This window comes from Pseudoliparis swirei, chromosome 17 (assembly GCF_029220125.1).
Source record: "Pseudoliparis swirei isolate HS2019 ecotype Mariana Trench chromosome 17, NWPU_hadal_v1, whole genome shotgun sequence".
NCBI lineage: Eukaryota > Metazoa > Chordata > Actinopteri > Perciformes > Liparidae > Pseudoliparis > Pseudoliparis swirei.
In genome coordinates, this window is record NC_079404.1 from 16,114,676 (window position 1) to 16,135,377 (window position 20,702).

The 20,702-nt window shown below is 42.1% G+C and overlaps 1 protein-coding gene across 2 annotated transcripts in view; it reads right to left on the minus strand.

Annotated features, from left to right (window-relative positions):
• The window catches only part of hectd2 (HECT domain containing 2), a 37,886-nt gene that overhangs the window by 16,599 nt on the left and 585 nt on the right, over positions 1-20,702 (minus strand). Inside the window, exons 2-15 of one of the 2 annotated variants that reach the window (XM_056435717.1) lie at positions 17,532-17,568; positions 16,129-16,270; positions 10,214-10,352; positions 10,005-10,107; positions 9,718-9,807; positions 8,230-8,294; positions 8,009-8,054; positions 6,978-7,087; positions 5,383-5,531; positions 5,178-5,301; positions 4,390-4,486; positions 4,015-4,122; positions 2,769-2,901; positions 749-837 (exon numbers count right to left, since the gene is read on the minus strand). In XM_056435717.1, the coding sequence (XP_056291692.1) occupies positions 749-837; positions 2,769-2,901; positions 4,015-4,122; positions 4,390-4,486; positions 5,178-5,301; positions 5,383-5,531; positions 6,978-7,087; positions 8,009-8,054; positions 8,230-8,294; positions 9,718-9,807; positions 10,005-10,107; positions 10,214-10,352; positions 16,129-16,168 (1,293 nt within the window). In that variant the 5' untranslated portion in view covers positions 16,169-16,270; positions 17,532-17,568. The remainder of the gene's footprint in view (positions 1-748; positions 838-2,768; positions 2,902-4,014; positions 4,123-4,389; positions 4,487-5,177; positions 5,302-5,382; positions 5,532-6,977; positions 7,088-8,008; positions 8,055-8,229; positions 8,295-9,717; positions 9,808-10,004; positions 10,108-10,213; positions 10,353-16,128; positions 16,271-17,531; positions 17,569-20,702) is intronic. The other variant, XM_056435716.1, reaches the window with a different exon arrangement.

Sequence of the window (20,702 nt, forward strand, 5' to 3'; positions counted from 1 at the left end):
CACACAGAACCTGGCGAGGAACAAGCAGCTATTAGGTTATATAACCTTTTGACAGTTCCCAGCTGGCCAGTAACTAAGGCTGAAGTGCTGGATCAGTCTCTATACACACACACACACGCACACACACACACACACACACACCACACACATACACACAGACACAGGTATATACTGTATATGTATAGATACACACTCTTACAGACACACACACACACAGACACACACTTATATTGTATATAGATACACTCTTACAGACACACACACACACACACACAGACAAACACACACACACATATATACTGTACAGTATAGATACACACACACACACACACACATAGTCCTGAAAGTACATTCCTTTTAGCGCCTGACTTCCTGTTAGCACCTGACTTCTTGTTAGCACCTGATTTCCTCTTATCACCTGACTTCCTTTTAGCGCCTGACTTCCTGTTAGTGCCTGACTTCCTGTTAGTGCCTGACTCCCTGTTACCACCTGAATTCCTGTTAGCGCCTGACTTCCTGTTAGCACCTGACTTCCTGTTAGCGCCTGACTTCCTGTCAGTATTCTGCATTACAAATGGGGAACGTCGGCCTCTACTGCAATAGCTATTGTCGCCGACTCCAACGCTGGATCAACATGCCGTGTGGGCTGCGGGTTTAAAGTCCACGCGCTCCTCCGTGCATTGCTGAAGCTTCAGGACTTCAAAGAAAAGAGTTAATCTATTGTTTTTGTTTCTTTCACAAAGGATACAGTCCCGACCAACTGGAACTCAGAGTAGTTGTCACACTTCCAACTGCTGAACCAATGGCAGCGCGAGTCCTTCATGTAGGTGAACATTCCTGAAAAAAATAAATAATAATAAATCAATCATGGACCGACTAGGGAAGGAGACAAGGACAGATTGAGGCGAGGTGGGAAAGAGGAAGGAAATAAAGAGATGCAGGACATTCTATTTTGTATTGTTAACGTCTAAGAGTTGTTTATTTCTGCTGCGCTGAGCACTTCATCACAAGGACGAAGAGCAGGTAGTCGGGTAGAATAATCTCGCCCCCGATCCTGCAGCGCTCACCAGCTCCGAGAAACAGCAGCCGTCTGTTCTGAACACCAGAAACTGAGACCACTTCACGCATAAAAGAGCCTGTGTGTGTGTGTGTGTGTGTGTGTGTGTGTGTGTGTGTGAGAGAGAGGCCGAGCCGGGGGCTTTCCCCTGTGCTGCTAATGAGGGGAACACAGCATTCATTGAGTGTGTTGCTTTGGGCCGACGTCCCCTGGCACCAAAAAACACAGACGACCGCGGAAAGACGATGGAAAGAACAACTCGACGAGAGGAGAGAGAGAGATAGAAAAAAGTAGGAGAGAGAGAAGAGAGAAGGGCGCATATACAGTTTCCATTCAAGTATTTTTTTTATCCAGAAAAAAGGCTTTTCATCCCGACGTGACGTGAGCGTGTTTCTTGCGGTTAAAGGAGAAAGAGTGATGGAATCACACTTTTTTTAAAAAGAGAGAAAGTTGTTCACTCACTTTTCATACAAATTCAATTTGGATTAGGAATAAAACAATGTCTCCATCTCAGAGCTGCTACCTGGTCACACACACGACCACATCACCATATTACATTCTCAAAGTCAGGCCTACTTTTACCTTTTTTTCCCCCACGTCACCATATATGACATCATCCCCATGGTGGGCTCGCCGCAGCGGGACTTTCAGGCGTGCGTTTTAGGACTACAAAGATTGTTAAGAAATTGCAAAGGAACAAACATTCTTGCATGTTGAATAAGGTAAAAAATACTTTTTAATGCCTCATTCTAGCTGGCATGAACAATAGATTGACTCTTCAGTGAGCACCAATGGGCTTGAGCCTGTGAGCCAACAAGGAGGGATTAGTGGAAAGTATTGTGAGGCATATTTTTGGTTTTGGTCTTGGGGAATAATACCAGTGTTGTCCTGGACAACCAATATATATAATGTGGTTTCAGTGGTAACCCAGAGTAAAGCCAACAGTTGTTTGGTACACGCTGAAATCAACAGAGAGGGGGGGGGGGGGGGCTTGTGCTGCATGAGTGGTTTGTGATATAGAAGTTTTGATAATCGATTGATTAAAATATATATATATATATATATTTTGTTGTTTTGTATATTTTGTATGTTGTTATATATATATATATTATTTGTTTTGTTTTTCAATAACATGTCATATATAACATAAGTAGTATTTAGTCTTGGTTTTTATTTTTATCTTCTTTTTTTAAATTAATGCTCTAATGTGAAATGTCCCCACTCAGGTACTAATAAAGGAATATCTAATCTTATCTTATGTCAGGATTGGAGAGGTTAAACGGGTTAAAGGAGAAAAGAAGAAGAAATGAAAAGAGACAACGGCACAACAAACACAGTGACACAGATATGAAGATAATCAGTCAGGCAGCCTGTGGAGACAAAAAGAGAGTACACTGAAACCAACACTCACAGAGCAGGTCCACAGAGACCTCCATCTCATACAAATGTATAACCAATTTTGTCAAATAAAGATCAGATTTTTTTTTCTTTCCGATTGTTTCCAGTAAAAAATTATTCCGGCTTTACTTTTCCACCGTCTGCCAGCTGGATTTCCCACCAAAACCCTGTCGTGATCGATAGTTCTCTGTCGATAAACGTCAGCTTTGTGGAGTTTCTTTATTCCCACCTCACTGATTGAGGCTGTTGTCTTGGACGCGGTTCATAATTAGGTGGAGGATGCCAGCGGAAGCCGGACGGAGGCGCGCCTTACCGTAGTCCGTGTGGAAGATCTGTCGGACCAGCAGCAGGAACCACTCCTTCGTCAGGCCGCCCATGTCCAGCCCCGCCTCCCCGACAAATGTCACCCGCAGCTTCTTCTTCAGGTCACACCGCTTCCTCGTCAGCTGGAGGAGACGAAGGAGGAGACGCAGTACGACGAAAAAAAGAGAGAACAAAAAGATGTATTGAATGGTTGTTTTTTAATAAGAGAAATTATTTTCTCTAATTTATAACAATACAACAAATCAGAATCAGAATCACAAAACATTTATTAGCTAAGTGTGTTAGACACACAAATAATGTAACCCTAACCCTCTAACCCTAACCCTATCCCCAACCCCAACCCCAACCCTCATAAGGCCCTCATTGAGGACATTGGTTAACATGTGTGAGATGAAGTCCTTTCTTTTTTCTTTGTTTCAGTAACACACACTACTTACAGGCAATGTGTCGATAAAGCATCACGTGGTAAACTTGCCATCTCGTGATTTGAATTTGTATTTTTATATTTTTTCCCCTTCTTTTTTTTGCTCTTTCCTCGTGGATATTTACGGAGGACGTGTGGTCAGTATAAAAAACGAATGCTTTGACAGAAAGCTCATCTGGCCACGCAGCACGGAGGTCTTTGTGAGTCTCAAGAAACAAAGAAAGGTCTATAAAATATGAAATTATTAATAACATTAAAGATACATATCATATAGTATACTAGTTTCTATAGAAACGTATACATCACACCTGGGAGATAATAGCAGGACATGTAAGTTGAATATAGACTCCCTTAACACACACATGGGGATTATTTCTGAATCCCATGATATTTAAGACCTATGTGAAACAGCTTTAAACTGCACATTAAAGTTGATTTGCTTAATAAAAAAAGTGCTTGGCACTGGACACAAACACGCCCAACACAACCGCCATTGTTCTACATTATTTGAGAACATGCCTAAGAAGTGTATAAAATCTCAAAACACGCTAATTGGTCGCTCCAAAAACACACACGCTCATGTTTGTTCATGTAGAAGTTTAAAAACTTAAATCTGGGTGCGTGACTTCAACACCTGAGCACATGTTGGCCTCGTGAGAAAGAATCAACTTTGCACGCATAAAATAATGAATCCCCCGCTGTGGAAAAGCCTTTTTGTTCCTTATTTTCCATATAAATAGGGAGCGATTACCTTGCGTTATTGTACTATGTGTGTATGTGTGTGTGTGTGTGTGTGTGTGTGTGTACTGACCTCATCCAGTGAGTCGCTGAGGAGCTGTGCTCGTCGTACTTTGATGTTGAGGAACAGAAGGTTCATGTCCACTCTCTGCCTGCGAGACACTTTACTGACCAGACTTTGCTGTGAAGCACACACACACACACACACACACACACACGCACGCACACAAGTAAAATGTGTTAAACGTGCATTTGTTGCCTGCGTACATCGCTGCACATTTGGCCGTATTTCTATGTTTAATGCGTCTGTGGAGCTGAGCTCCTGGTAAATAAGGAATAAGGGAAAGAGGGCGTAAGATGGAGGGTTAGGGGCTTATGTGTACGATTTAAACGAGGAACAAAAGGGTTTGCATGTGTGTGTGTGTGTGTGTGTGTGTGTGTGTCTCACCCTGGCCTGACTGATCATCTGTTGCTCAGAGTCTTTCTGGATGATGGCTTTCTTCACCACCGTTGAAAGGATGAAGGGGAACTGACAGAAGGAAAACCTTGAAGGAGAGGACGAGAAGGAAATCGGACAAGTTAACGAACCTGACAATGAATTCTTGACAAACTCTCAAGTGTTTTCTTAATTTATTTTTTAAATCATAACACTTCATGAGCTCCGCAATGAGCAGACTTCCCCACCGCACCAGCCGGTCGTCTGAACCGTAAACTTCTGGATCAGTTTTCCTTCTATCGGACGTTAAGGAGCCGCGCGGCGCAACGCGAAACAGACGCCGCGGCTTCTGGAAGTGTTTTCCACTGTCGGGGCGTTAAGCCGCGGCGGCTACGAGAACGTTACCTCGTCCCTGATACTCGGTCCGACTTCCAGGAATCCTTCAGAAGGAGCTCTCGGTCATTTGGGTCGAGAGTCGAGAGAACGTGTCGACGCATCTGTGAGCGTTTTGATGTGCTTATAAGCACGGAAAATCTAACGCCATCTATTCCACTGCTCCACTATTTAATATCCATCTCTGTATAAAAAAACAGCTGTTTCCATTTCACACAAGCGACACATCTATTATACCGGCAGGGAGACTTTTATATCGGCAATCTAACCACATTTCAGTCAACGAAACGTAAATTATTATTTTTTAGTTTGGCCTCAGAGACATTCTGGACACGTTCAGTCATTTTATAATAAAAGTCAGGAGATGGAAAAGCCAATTAAAACTCGGTAGACACACTTCATCTGACCTATTGGAGTTGCCGTAGTTCTGCCAGGTCCTGTACTCCTCCATGAAGTCAATGTGCTCCAGGGTGATGTTGTAGAAGTCGGTGAAAGGCATGATGGGAGCCGAGGAGACGCTGTTGGCTGCATCTGAGGACGGGGAAAAAGTCAAATGGGGCAAAATGATCTTTTGTGCGTGTGTGTGTGTGTGTGTGCGTGTGTGAGACTCACTGAACAGGCCGAGCACTTTGGTGGCCGAGGGAATCCACCAGGAGCACTTGGTTAGAGGTGGAAGTTCGTCCGGTTCTGCAGGAAACAGTCGGGTGGAGATGAACTGCAGGAGGCGCTCTACCGGCTGCCTGAAACGCCTTGCCGACAGCCTGACACACACACACACACACACACACACACACACACACACACACAGTCATTGGTTAACACCAGCCGCTTGGCAGAAGCAAAACGGCACGAATCCTGAAATATAGACGCACAAAAATAGACCGTTAAAGAGTGAAGAGTAGCAGCGTCAGATGGAGCCATTTGGGTTTTTGGGATCTGAGACGAACTTATAATTTAAAGCAGCTCGCTTGTAAATCATCACCGCATCGAGGATGCGTCCTTCAGGGCTCCTTCTGAAGGCTGGGCGAAGGACGGCTTGCATTTGTAATCGTCAAGTTTTTAACAGTCTTTAAGGTTTAATAAAACTGGCTGGCTGTGGATGACTTTTTCCTAAAATACAGAAATATATATCGGGCTGGGTAGCGACCCAACACACACACACACAGACACACACACACACAGACACACACACACACAGACACACACACATGCCATCCAACCTTTGGATCAAGGTCGGACAGTCATATGTTAATGTACAGGGGTGTTACGATTCTCCAGATCCACCATTTGATTTTCTACAACAACCGACGCAATGACAATACCCATTTACACTTTTTTATTTCTCCCTCCAAAAGTGAGCCGACATTGGTGTCGCGCATGTTGGTGATGCACCACGATAAGTCCATGTGGTCAAAGGTTAGCTGGGTTCAAGAAAGACAAAATCATGCTTTTTGACATCGAAGTTGGAAATCGATTTAGAATCAATATACTGTATTATGCCTTCCATAACTATTGCATAACCCCCACAACCCCCCGGAAAGCAAAGATGATGACGGTGGAAAAAAAGTTTGTCCGAAGTTGGGTCAGAGCTCGGTGAGATAGAAGCAAAATCGTTCGAGTTAAGAAACGGAAAGACTTTAAATGTACGTTCGCCCTCACACGCTCATCCATCAGCAGCTGCAGAGCGGCGAGGACGAGACGCCGCCCGCCTACACGCCGACACTCACGTCACCTCCTTCCCTTCAAGGAGTTTACAATCTGTTCAACCCACTGCAGCCTGTCCTCACGCTCAGTTTGGACGACGAGAGCGTGTCCCCCCCTCCTCCTCCCCTCCCTCCCCTTCTCTTTCCCTCCTCCTCCTCCTCCCCTTCTCCCCTCCTCTTCCACTTCCATCCCCTCCTCCGCCCTTCTCCTCTCCTTCCCTCCTCCTCACCTTCTTCCCTCCTCCTCGCCTCCTCCTCATCTTCTCCCCTCCTCCTCCCTTTCTCCTCACCTCCTCCCCCCCCCCAACATAAATATGCCTCCGCCCTAATCCCGCTGGTGAAAACACGAGACAGGAAGAGGATGACAGATAGAGACAGAAATAGTGAACGAAAAAAAAAAATTCAAAAAAGAGAAAGCTGTGGTAACTTGGCTACAAGTAAAAATCACCAGTTAACACACACACACACACACACACACACATGCACGCACGCACACACACTTACTTTTTTAGCCAGTGAACCAGGAAGTGGTGGTCGGCCTCGGAGAGAGCTGCGATCTGCCTCAGCAGGTGAGCGTAGATCACATAGGTGCTGGTGCTCGAATACTGGGGGTTCTACACACACACACACACACACACACACACACACACACACACAGCAGTATGTTATACAGCTGAGACAAACGTGTCCATCACACTCCTTGGCTCCTTTCAGTCGGCACGCTCGCATGAGTAAAAACAATCTCACGGGTGGTTTGATGACATCATTTCAATCGAGTGGATACTTCATCTCTTGGAATGCGGTGACATCACTTCTAAGAAATCTGAAAAAAACTATCAGACTATAACTCTGGTTGGGTTCTTCAGGTCAGACTCAAGCTGGACTTATATGGTGGTTGTTTTTATCTCGGAGAAATGACTCACTTAAGACGTGAGAACGCAGACGTGAGTCTGTTATGTCACCGCTTGGACGGCCGTACCAATAAAAGGGTTTGGGTTTGAATGTGGAGCTCGCACAGCCGTTAAATGATGGAGAGTCGTCATCAGATAGGAAACCAGCAGTCCTCGACTCCAAATGACCTCATCCCAATCTGTGTGTGTGTGTGTGTGTGTGTGTTGATGGAGCATGGAACCACAGTGAAACTACTGTAAATTATTGTTTTTATCTGATTCTAATCCCCAAAACCATATAAAGGGAGAATCAGACTGGAGAGAGAGTAAGTAAGAGAGAGAGTGAGAGAGAGTGAAAATGAGAGCGAGAGAGAGCAAGAGAAAGTGAGAGAGAGTGAGAGAGAGTCAGAGAGAGAGCGAGAGAGAGAGAGAGTGAGAGAGTCAAAGAGAGCGAGAGAGAGAGCGAGAGAGAGAGTGAGAGAGAGAGAGATCGGAAAATTGGGTCAAACAGGATAAAAAAGGACAAATGTAATCCTTTTTTTATTCTAGTGATCAGCAGCCAGCTGTTTAAATATTGATTATTGATTCTTGGCAGCGTGGATCGGTGCTCTGCCTTCACTGCGTCTGCAGAAGTCTCAGCTTCACCTGAACAAGGATGAAATAAGCTCGAAGGTCGTCTTTGGTCCGAGGCCTGAAAAACAGAACACACACAACGCAAAAGCTGTCACACGAGAGGAAGAGAAACAGAACCGAGCTCCACAATCATTCCCATCGCTCGACGATTGTCTGAGCGACCAAATACTTGAGATGAAGATTCATAACAAATAAGCAACTGCATCACAAGAAGGCAGATTAGTGAGTCTCACCCTTTCCACTCCCTCAGCAGGCTGTTGATGATGCCTTTCAACACAGACTTCTGGATGTCCTGAGGCTGCAAAACACACACACACACACACACATCAGAAGGTTGTAAGAGGAAAACACTGTCCGCCATTTTCTTTTTTTTTACCAATTTCTTTCTTTTTCCTTTTTCTCACCGAACACAGAAAAGTATTTACAAGTTCATCTTGAAGTGTTATCAAGTGTGTTACATTTTATAGAACAAACCTAAACTTAAATATATGCTACAAACTCTAGTACAGAATTTATGTCTTTATGAAAAAAGACAATATGAATTTTTTTTAAAAAGTTGTGAATTATACGAAGAGATACTGCTAAACTCATGTAATAATCTGACTGTTATTCAATAATTTGGGCGCTCTGGTTTCTGCCTACTGGCCAAGCCTGTTGTCATTTAGTTTGTGTGTGTGTGTGTGTGTGTGTGTATGTGTGTGTGATGACTGCTGTGTAGAGTGATGCAGGTGTGTCTACGGGCTGATATGTTTGTGTTTATTAGGTGTGTGTATATGTGTAGACGTCTGGCTCGGCGAAATGAGGTGACCTCTTTTTATTTATTTTTGCATGTATTTATTTTCCTGTACTCTAGGTGGGTGTACCGGTCGGAGGGGTGTACCGGTGGGTAGGTGGGCTGGGTTTGTTGTATGTTTGTACATGTAAAAAAAAAAGATAGAAAACAAGAGCATGTTTGCTTTGTTATGTGCCGATCAACATTTCCAAATAAACAAATTTATAAAAAAAAGAAAAAAGACGTTATCCGTTTGCAAATGTCGTTGTTGGTGGCCGTTAAAAATCCCCAATCTGGAACATTGTGAGGTTCCAGACAAGAAATGTAAATTCATATTCTGAATCCAGGATGACACGAGCTACGAGGCTGTGAAGTGATGGATCGCCCAAGAGTAAAAAACATCCTATCTGAAAAAAATCATTTTTTGAAGAAGACATATTTTCTTTTCTTGCTAAATGATATTTGTTAAGGATTCCCAATACATAATAACAACAAAATACAAAAGAAATTCAGTGCAGGTAGGAGGTTTTCCCCACTTTTCCTGGATAATGTTGCAGATTGGCCATTTGATATCAACCTTGTTAACAGAAAAACAGGTTTAATTTGCAATATCATGGAGAAGTACAAATTTACCTACAATCCTAAACTGTAACATCACCACATACATAGTTGTACTTCCTTTACTCTTAACATAATTACCTACACACTCTTGTACCTTTTGCTTTTTTCCCAGTTTTTATTTGCTCCCTGTTCGGTGTTTTATGGTCATGTCGTGTGTTGGCTTGTTCCAGGGCCAAAATTCATTCCATGAGAATTTTCTGAACTAATAACGGGCCAGAACCTTTAAAAAAGGTTGCCTCATGTGATACATACGAGGACGACGTATCGTACGGCGAATCGATCCCGTTCGCCGATGAGCTCGCGGGCGGCTGCCGAGCGTTGTGCTTACCGTGCTGAGCAGCGCGTCGTAAACGGCGTTGACGAACTTTCCGTTGACCCCCGAGTCGTCCACGGTGTTAAAGGATCCGTTCGCCTCTCGCTGGGAAAAGGATGGAGGAGGGAGGACAGAAACGGAGGAAAGAAGCGAAGGAGAGAGCGTCAGGAGAAAAAAAGGATGAAGGAAAAAATGCTTTCCACTAGTTAAACGGTCCAGGCGTCTGGTGAAGTTTTAACAGCATGTAAAACAGCCATTTTGCTGAGAGCCAGAGTGTGTGTGTGTGTGTGTGTGTGTGTTACCTTGAAGGCAGCGTTGATTTCTATGAAGGAGTTGAAGGTGGTCAGGTAAAACTCTCGGACCTCCCTCCAGTCACCTGATTGGACGGCACGCTCCATGTCCTCCCTGGCAACAAACACGATGCTCAACAAGAGGAACACGGCTCCAACAGATAGCAGACCGTGATGTTCTGGGGGTCCCGGTCCAGGGGACTTAAAAAAAAGAAACTCACTGAAACTCCTTGGTGGTCTTGGTCCGCAGGGGGATGACGGGGTCGCAGGGGAACGGAGCTTTGACCTCCGGGGGAAGCGTGTCGATGGAGAGACGCTGCTTCTGGCGAACGTCGCTGCAGATGGGAGGCAGCTCTCTCCCTGGGGGGGGGGGGGGACAGGGGGGGGGGAGCAGACCATAAACCACTCATTAGCTTCCAGGGGAGACGTGAACTGTTAAAGTTATGAACTTTTCACACGGGAGCAGTACTCACTTGGGGATTGATTTAAATAGTTCTTTAAATAAAGAATTGGAAGATAAATAAATCTGGATATTAAAAGTGCCGAAACAATATGCATCCAAAAATATCTGTTCCTAAAGCTGAGCCACAGGAGCTCTCACACAGAGAATAAAGGACAATGAAAGTTAACGTGATCGACTGATAGTGACGTTTAAAATGCAGAAACTCTGATGCACATCGAAGCTCAAAGGTTTTATTACAAATTAGAGGAGGGGTCACATACTCAGGGGCCGGATTTGTGTTTTCAGGGTAATGCAAATATGGATGCAGGGTGGTGTATACATTTACAAGTAAAAGATAATAAAAGGGTTGCTTTTCTTTTTCATTTTTTTGTGTGTGTTTTTTTTGAGTATGTACAGTATTTGTGTTTATATGTATTCATGTGTATACGTGTATATATGTGTGTATGCATGTATTTATGTATGTATGTGCATGTATATATATATATATATGGATAAATATATATGAATATATATCATTGTGTCCTGTTTTATGTGTGTATGTGTATATATATATATATATTCACATATTCACATACACACATAAAACAGTACACAATGATATATAGATTATATATATATATATTATATATATATCATTGTTTCCTGTTTTTATGTGTGTATATATGTGTGTATATATGTGTGTGTATATATATATATATTTATTTATTTATATTTATGTCTGACATTTTTGTATTTGTTTTATGTTAATATGTCTTATTTTCATTTGTACAATAGCAGGAATGAAGCAAAGCATGGAAGTGAAAAGCAGTGCTCTCAAAATGTTGAAGTGCGCTGGAAATATCTTTAAAAAATGGATGAATAGTCATGATAAATAACCATGGTCTCAACATAGAGCTCACATGAGAACATCCAACTGGATCCCGCTCGTGAACATCATGATATCTAATTATGTCTGACTCGACTTTTTATTGATATTTCAAACCGCCAGTTTCAAGTTTCGCTGCACGTTTTGCTGGTGAGGTCACATGATTGACGAGGATAAAAAAAAAGAGATTCGGCAATCCATCAATAAATGGATCAAACGGCCAAAGACGCATAAATCTGCAGATGCAAAAGAGCCTTAAATCAAATTACAGCCGGAAAAAAAAACGAAGGAAGGATTTTTACTCGTTGTATAATTCATATACGGCAAGACAAATGGAGACGTTCAGGCCGAGGGAGTGATGTCATTGAAGATGGACCGTGTATCCACTCCGTTTATAATTAGCCCCCCTTTTGTCTCCGTCTCCACAGTAACAATAGTCACAGACGAGCCTGTCCAGGTGCATTGTGGGTGCTCATTTGGGCATGGACGGATTGCACGAGAAGATGAAAGGGACACAGGTACAGAGGCTGACGGATGGGACGCGTGACAATGAGAGCAGCTGTTACATCACAGGAGTCTTCCGTGGTCCTTTTTGTGTGGAGGCGCATTAGACTGAGGTCGGCGCTAGAGCAAAGGTCACGGGGGTCACAGGGATCAAAGGAGATCGGAGAGCAAGAATGGAAATGTGAATCTATTCAGTAAATTCTGAATTTCCATCATGTACAAGTAAACATGTTGGTGTGATGATGTTGCCAGAGGCAAGGTCAGAGAGGTTAGTTTTTGGTATAATTTCCTGGCATGTTTTATCATTACTGTTATTATAATTTTTACATCTAGTTTTTGTTTGCTTTTGTTATCGTTTATGTAGTTATTGTCAAACCTTTAGAATGTCACAATCTGCTGTTTTTCTATCTCACTAGCACACGTATGTTTCCGAACAAGCCACCTCAAAATAATCGTAAAAATAAATAAAAATTCAAATTCCCGGATGCTTGGGGCCCTGGTGGATATGTATTAAATATATTAAGTTTTAACAATCCTATCACTGTATGTGCAAGGAACTTGGTCGATGGTTATGACTTTTATCCGCCCCTGGGTTCACAAAATAATAAGAATCATCGTGACCACGGTAAATAAATCAATATTTTACCTTTTGATGAACCCCGTCCTGCCGAAAACAAATGAAAAAGACTCGCGAATCATCCTCTGAGCGTATTCATCCATCGCTTTGAGTGGATGGAAACAGAAAGAAAAGTGGCGTCGCCTCCGAGAGCCAATCAGAGCCAAGGAGAAGAAAATCATCCTCGCTCTGCTCCTCCATCAGCGACTCGTGATTACCTTTTGTCAGCTTGTGCGTAACCAAATTGAGTTCCCGACAGCATCGAGCATCCGTCGCCATGACGCCCTTTCATTCGGATTGGTCACCTTCAAGACCTCTGAGGACGTCCTCTGGCCCTCTGTCTTTCATTACACTTTACTTCAACCAGGCCTTTGATGTCTTTTGACAAGGGATGAGAGCGACTCCTTGTTATCTTCCCCTCGAGTGTGTACGGAGGCCCGTTTATTATTTATCCCGGCTGACGCCACCACGCCGCCTGGTGAATGAAGCGGGCTCGCCATCAACGTCCATCCGCTGTGCGACCAAACCACATCGGGACTTATTATTCTAAAATGCAACAAGTTAATTGAAATGGCAAATATGATTTGAGAGATGTTTGTAAGTTTACTGTACAAAAGGCTAAAAAAGGGATTAAAAGAAGATGTAATTCTATTGGAGGAGTCCAATTATGGAACAACGTCAAAATGAATGTAAGAATGGTCAACTCATTTTTGGTTTATAAAAGGATTATATATAAAACCATTTTTGAGGGTTATAAATGGGATTGAAACGTATGTATATGGAAGGTGTATATGGATATATATTTATATTTATATATATATATATATATGCGTCACCAAATTGAGTTGAGTATATATTATTTATTTTCTTTCTTTAATGTTTTTATTATAATATTAATATTATTTAATATGTTGTTAATATTTTAATATAAAATAAAGAAAATAAATAATATATATATATATACTGTATATAACTTATTTTCTTTATTATTTTTCTTTATTTTATATACATTTTCTGATTTATTTGATTAGAATAATTTAGGCTAGGAGTATATAAGCATTTTTTGCTTCTACCTATACCTTTTCAGTCTTTCTGTTTTGTATATTATATAGAATAATATTGTATCGTATTGCAATGATTGACTGAATAAAATACACAACAACAACAACAAATAAACCCAATTAATTAATAACACAAAGGTGGAACACAAAGTGGTCTGGAGGTGGCACCGAGGCCGTTTACTCTCTCTGGATGCCGGGTTTCAACGCATGCAACCTGTTTTCTTCCTCTTAACCTTCAGAAATGCTCCAGAAAAAAAAAGAGCCGGACCGCGGGGGTGGAGGCGGTCGTCTAGCTCCGTGATCCGATCGCCGTCATTTTTATAAAGCTCAAGTCGGGGATGTTGAGGACGACTAAACCACGAGCATGCTGGGAAGATGACCTTCAAATGTACCGTCAACTTTCAAAGGAATAAGAGAGAGAATATGTATTAAAGCAAGCCAATCGTGCTGTTTCCTTCCCTTCATCCTGCTGCTGTGCCCCAGCTTTAACACATAAAGGTGTTAATCTTTTACAAGCTGGACTCTGATGCCAGTGTTTCTAGAAAAGGTGTTTCACCAGTGTGTCAAATCTTGAAATGAGAGTCAGACGGATCTCTGCTCGGCTCGGCCTCGGCAGACAGAAAACTAATTCGACAATATTAAAAAGTAATTTACAAACCTCCCGTAATACTTTACAGATGAAATAGCAAATTGTGGTGATTATCCAGCAGGCCGGATGGCTGTTACAAGGCCCGAGGAACGCTACACTGTCCTGTATGTGTGTGTGTGTGTGTTGAGTGTTTTACTTTCATATGGTTTTCATTTGGGGCGGAGGTTTGCATAATTATTCTGGCATCAGTAGCCGTGGTGACAAAGCGGGCTGGTGAGCGCCGCCCTGGGTCTGGGTTCTCACGGCAGTCAGAAATAACCTCGCCTTTTAACGGGAAGCAAACATCAATTTTATATCAAAAACTAAATTAAACCTCGTGACGTGTTTTTTATCTCGATATTTTTGTTCTCCCCCCTCATCTCCTTTCCCCCTGTTGCAGATATTCTCAATTTTCCAATTTTCTTTATTAATCTTTGGAGAACTTGAGAGAAACTGAAATGTACATTTTCATTTTTCATGCAACATATCGAGCATATCGAAACCCAAACACTTTTTCAACAGAGAAGTTACTTCTTGATATTGAAATGGCCGTAAAGAAGCTTATTCTCAGCTGCTACCTGAATCGCCCCATAACAAACGCCTGTTGCTTTCCAATTAGAAGTGTGATCCTGTAATTTTCTGCGCTCTGCGAGACTCTTGAAACGCAACTGGGAAACATGGACGGCTTTTCTTCTTCTCTTTTTTCTTTCTTTTGTGAAAACCTTCCATTTTGGAGGCACGAAGTTGCTCGCTGCTCAAACATAAACAGTCTGAGCTCTGTAAATAGAGGAAGTAACACATCATTACCGCCGAGACGAGACAAGGGAGCGCGGGGGGAGAACAAAGACAAGCGAACGCACCGCAGCGACCGCTGGAGCTGCTTCCCTGACTCACGTTTTGCTTTGGGATGAAGTCACATGGAGGCAAAATGAGAAAAGTGCTGACGTAGCTTGTTGCACAGCTTGGGTTTGAGAATTTGCAAATGTGTACTGGCGGAAAAACGTATTTAGAAGTATTGTGTATGTCACAATGGTGACCTCTTTTTCATTTCTGGAACTTTTTGGGGGGGAAATGACAAAGAAAGATCTGGGAAAAGGGGGCGGGAATTAGCGTGTCCACCCGGCGGTGTCATGTTTCCATCACCGCCCAATGGGAGCGGGAGCAGATAAATAGCCGTGACTTCTGCAGTCTCTTGTCCCTGGGAATGAATGCCGACTGCAACCTCGTGTTCCCGCTGAAGATATAAGCCAGATGCCAGGCGGGTTTTCTTTTTTTTTCTCCAGTGGGAAAGGAGGCGAGACGGTTGTTTTCTTTTTTATAATGCAGATTAAAGTCTGTGGTAATCAGAAGATCTTCAAAAAGTCTCCTTAAATGAATCACATAGGGGGGGGTTCATGTAAAATGCTGCTGATGAGCTGCATGAAGACGCCTTCATCATGAGCACCGTCCAGATCCACCAGACCGAAGAAAAAATAATTAAACCAGTAATAATGATTGTGAGACAATTTTTTTTTACATTTGCCTTTAAAATGTTATTTTTTTATTTATTTTGTTATGTCTAAAATCTGTTTTTGTGAAATATAAGACTGAGAACTGAGGTGCACTTTGATCCTCCTCTCACGTCTTCCTTTTACAGCCGAAGCCATAGCAATAAACACAATGTTGGTCCAAGCCAGTATGGAGTAGGAGAAGGAGAAGGAGAAATTCTCGTCTAGCCGTGTCATATTTTCCTCTCACAAGCAGAACATTTTCCGGCGTGATTATTTTGTGTGGTTTTTTTTTTGGTCATAGTGTTTCGGGGACAATTTTTAGACGTTTGTTTCATTTGAACAGCCAACAACAGTTTAAAGCTGAATATTAGATTTAGAAATTGTGTGGTTTTATTTGTATTCACCCTTTTTTTACAAATACAGGAAACTAACCAGAAGGGACGAGAGAATGAAAACCCCCAAAAATAACGAGCTGCTCCGTCAGGTAGATAGAATAGTTGTGAGCTCACCATGTCTGAGCCACTGGGTGCTGGTCAGGGTGCCCGTCATGCCGCCAGCGAAGCCCCGCCCCCCTGCGTCCCTCCTCTGGCTCAGCGTGGAGATGAAGGTGCCCAGAGACGGAAACGGCTGCTTAGCTCCTCGCCCGAAACCCTGAAAGATGACATCATCACCACGAGGAGCAGAGGGGGGGGGGATGTATGCAGGCGTATCGTATATTATGTTGGAGACACTGTTATGAATGTCTGAAAATGTTGATGTTAATCACAAAAAATTAAAAATAATCATATATATATTAAATATTGTTATATATTCGAAACATGTTTTTACACACATTCATGATGGCATGGACACATGTTTTGATCATGGATCCCTAAATGTAGTTTTCAAAGAGTTGTTTGAATTAAAATCTCATTGACATACTTTTATTGGTTGTATTCAATGTGTGGAATATAATTGTACAGCCTAATATTGTTACCTTCAATATCAAAGATGACAACAGTAACACTACTTAATTACACTTGAATGATGTAAAAATGAAATAAACACACAATTTAAAATAACACAGCAATATACAGGACTGTCTCAGAAAATTAGAATATTGTGATGAAGTTCTTTATTTTCTGTAATGCAATTAAAAAAACAAAAATGTCATGCATTCTGGATTCATTACAAATCAACTGAAATATTGCAAGCCTTTTATTCTTTTAATATTGCTGATTATGGCTTACAGCTTAAGAAAACTCAAATATCCTATCTCTAAATATTAGAATATCATGAAAAAGTATACTAGTAGGGTATTAAACAAATCACTTGAATTGTCTAATTAACTCGAAACACCTGCAAGGGTTTCCTGAGCCTTGACAAACACTCAGCTGTTATAAATCTTTTTTTTTACTTGGTCTGAGGAAATATTAAAATTTTATGAGATAGGATTTTAGAGTTTTCTTAAGCTGTAAGCCATAATCAGCAATATTAAAAGAATAAAAGGCTTGCAATATTTCAGTTGATTTGTAATGAATCCAGAATGCATGACATTTTTGTTTTTTTAATTGCATTACAGAAAATAAAGAACTTTATCACAATATTCTAATTTTCTGAGACAGTCCTGTATACTTACTAATATAAATATGATAAGCCACTAATATCTGCCATAACGGATGAAAGTTATACTTCAAGAGGCCCTGAAGCTCCGTGCATATGCAATTCTGGAAATTTGCAGAAAACGCAACATGTTGCATTTTATTCATGAGAATAAATGAAGTCAAAAATGTAATAAGTATGAACAGCAATGCTTATTAAAGAAAAATTAAATACTCTTTTCTGTAAAATATGATAAACAAGCCCAGCAGCTACCATGACTAGTATATCCAGTGAAGTGGCTCTCTGCGTCTCAGAGGTTGAGGTTTCTCACCAGAATGGAAACTCCTGACGTCAATCCAGACTTTCAGCTGCATGAACAGACAATAAGAATAAAACAATTGATCCGGCCCTTAAAAACTGAGCCGGCCTATCCAACGTAACGTATCCCGTCCCTGGAGTTCATCACCGTGAAGGGGAGAGGAGAGGAGGGATTTACAGGGAGGAGGAGAAAAGGAAGAGAGGGAATGAGGTAAGGTGAGTTATGGAAAGGGCGGGCGGGAGGGAGGGAGAATTAGGAGAGGGAAAGGAAAGGAAATTGATGTCAATAAGACGGGAAGAAAATAAAGATGAGGAATAAAAAAGGGGAAGACAGAGAAAGACACGAAGGACTGAAGGAAGTCACAACAACGTCCGAATGGATGGAGAGCGGAGAGCAGGAAGAGAAGAGGAGGAGGGATGAGAGGTGGAGGACGAGGAGGTGGAGAGATCAGCAGATGCACGGCAGCCGCTCCTGACAGCAGCAACGACACACACACACACACACACACACACACACATACATATGTGGTGTGTTCAGGGACTGCAGAACAGAAGGAGCAGGAAGAGGGTTTCCAAAGAAACAAGACCTCCAGGAACAATCTGAACCCAATCACAGTCTTGGCATCAGCACACACACACACACACACACACACACACATGCACACACACACACGCACACTTGCCTTCTACTGTTTCCATGACATTATATTATTTTCAACACAGGGAGGAAAAACAAAGGACGGCTTGTCCCGGCAGAAACAACCTCAGAGAGGAGCAGGTTGTGTGTGTCAGTCATGACACAACACACACACACACAGTGAGTCATAAGAAACACTACACAACTCTGGTGTGAACAGGAGCTCCATCTGTCCGCCGAGCAGCAACGAGCAGCACCCGTGAGTTTCAGGAAACAGATCCACGGAAACCACAGAAGAAGAACAAACACCTGTGAAGTCAACGCGGAGCTGAAGACCAAGAAGGAGGTCAAGAGGAGCTTCTGATGCTTATTTCTTTTATTTAACTGTGATACCTCGACGGACCACCACCGCCACACCGGCTGATTGACATCACCACGGCGATGTCGACCGAGCAATGAGCGCAGAGGCGACACGTCGACTGAATCCGTCTCTCAGTTTGGCTTTTTTTCCTTTGGAACGGGGAGATCGGTTGTCGACAAATATTTCTCAAAGTTTGTCCTCGACCAGATAAACACAGACGGCGTCCCGGCTCACATCTGACAACTATTGGCAACTTTTAGCAGCAGCAGTTACTTTTTCTTGTCAGTGAGTCTTTGTGACATTAGTTCTGTCCAACAGTCGTTCAGTCTGAGAGGAAACGCTGTCATTCAAAGAGAAACCACACCTGAGGAGCTCCACAGCCGATGTCTCTCTCCCACACACACTGAGCTCTCTCTCTCTCTCTCTGACGACTTATAGAATTGATCTACCCTGGTGAATCATTCGTCGCAGGTCTGGGGCGAGTCTGGCAACCGCGGTAGACAGTTTTAGGCCGGCCGTTGGTCCCTTTTGGATCGCCGGGTGTGAAAGTACTGTGAGAGAATAATACCGGGAATAATCACAAGAACCACAAGCAAAAAGAAAGAAAGAAAGAAAGAAGCAATTATTGAGATTATTTGTAAGCCCTGTGGCAGCCTCTTTAAAACAGCAGCTCTGGTTTATATTCAGGTGGAGAACCAAAACTTAAATTCTTCTATTTGCATTGGTATGGTATTGTTTGTTTATCCAACCTTCACACAGAAAAGTAATGGTTCTTAAATGGTTCTTTAAAAGGCTTTGTGGTTCGACGAAGAACCATCACCTACTGCAGAACCATTCCTTCTCGTTTGAGACACCTTTATAGGTTCTTAGAAGAACTTTAAGTAAATGGTTCTAAAAAGAATCCTTTGAAAGGTTCTTTGTGGGACCAGAAATGGTGCCTTTAAGAACCATTTTTTAAGGTTCTTTGAGATACCTTTATAGGTTCTTTGAAGAACTCTTAAAGGAAATGGTTCTTTAGAGAACCCTGGTTTAAAAGGTTCTTAGTGGAACCAGACATGGTTCTTCTATGGCATCACTCTGAGGAACCATTTTCAGTTCCAGATGCCACCTTCATATTTCTGTGTGTATGAGCCCCATCTCCTCAGACCAGCGAAGACGAGTTGAGGAGGAATCAGAGAACCGGTCTGACCGAAGCCTCACAAACGAGCTGCAGAGGGAGAAACGCACGCCGCCACTTTATTGCATTTCCAGACCCGACCAGAGCCGGTCGGAGCAGTGACAGGCTGTTTATTGGTCAGAATCGTCTGATCTGCACATTCCTGCTCCCTGACACGATGGAGAAGACATCAACCCAACCAGCCTGTAAGCCAGTCGGCTCCGGAGTGACAGCGAGAGTCAAACCTTTTTTTTAAAAAGAACACACAGATAAAACAGTCCAACACTCAACTCCTCGCGATGTTTTTTTTTTTTAAAGCACTGCGAAATATGTCAAGAGTCGTTATGTGGAGACAGCAGGCATCACTTTTTCCACAGGGAGAAAACTACAGCACACTGCATGTGACGATCCAAAAGGTTACCAGTCAGTTATTATAGAATGGTTTGGGAATCGAGTGAGGGACTTATATTTTATTATAAATGTGTATTAAGATGCACATGGATATGACTGTGTCGTGCCTAACTCTCTGATTATGTGTTGTTTGTGTCATGTTTAAATAAAACAAATACAGTGTTGTCTTAAAGTCTGACTTTAGAAAACACAGGATTATTATCATAGTTAAAGTTAAGCGTCATTCATTCAGATATTATGCCGCTGGTATTACACAACAATCAATATACTTCTATTTTTAATCATTAGTGTTTTCTAAAAAAATCAAAGTTGCTTTTAAATTTCATTTGGGTGTTTTTTTTTTAAGGGATTAATACTTTGCCTTTTGTACCATGTAACATTTCTGCAATTTCTAACAATATTAATATTAGTTTGTATTATTCCAAATTTGAAATAAATACAAAATAAGAAGTTGCACATTAGATAGTAAGTTACATCCCCCCCCCCCCTCAATGGGAAGTATACTATTACATCTTCAACACACAGGGGAAAAAACATATTTTCTGCACAATTTTCTCAATTGAGATGAAAATTGTTTTTGTTCTGTTTCAAATAAATAAATAATTAATAAAATGCAGTG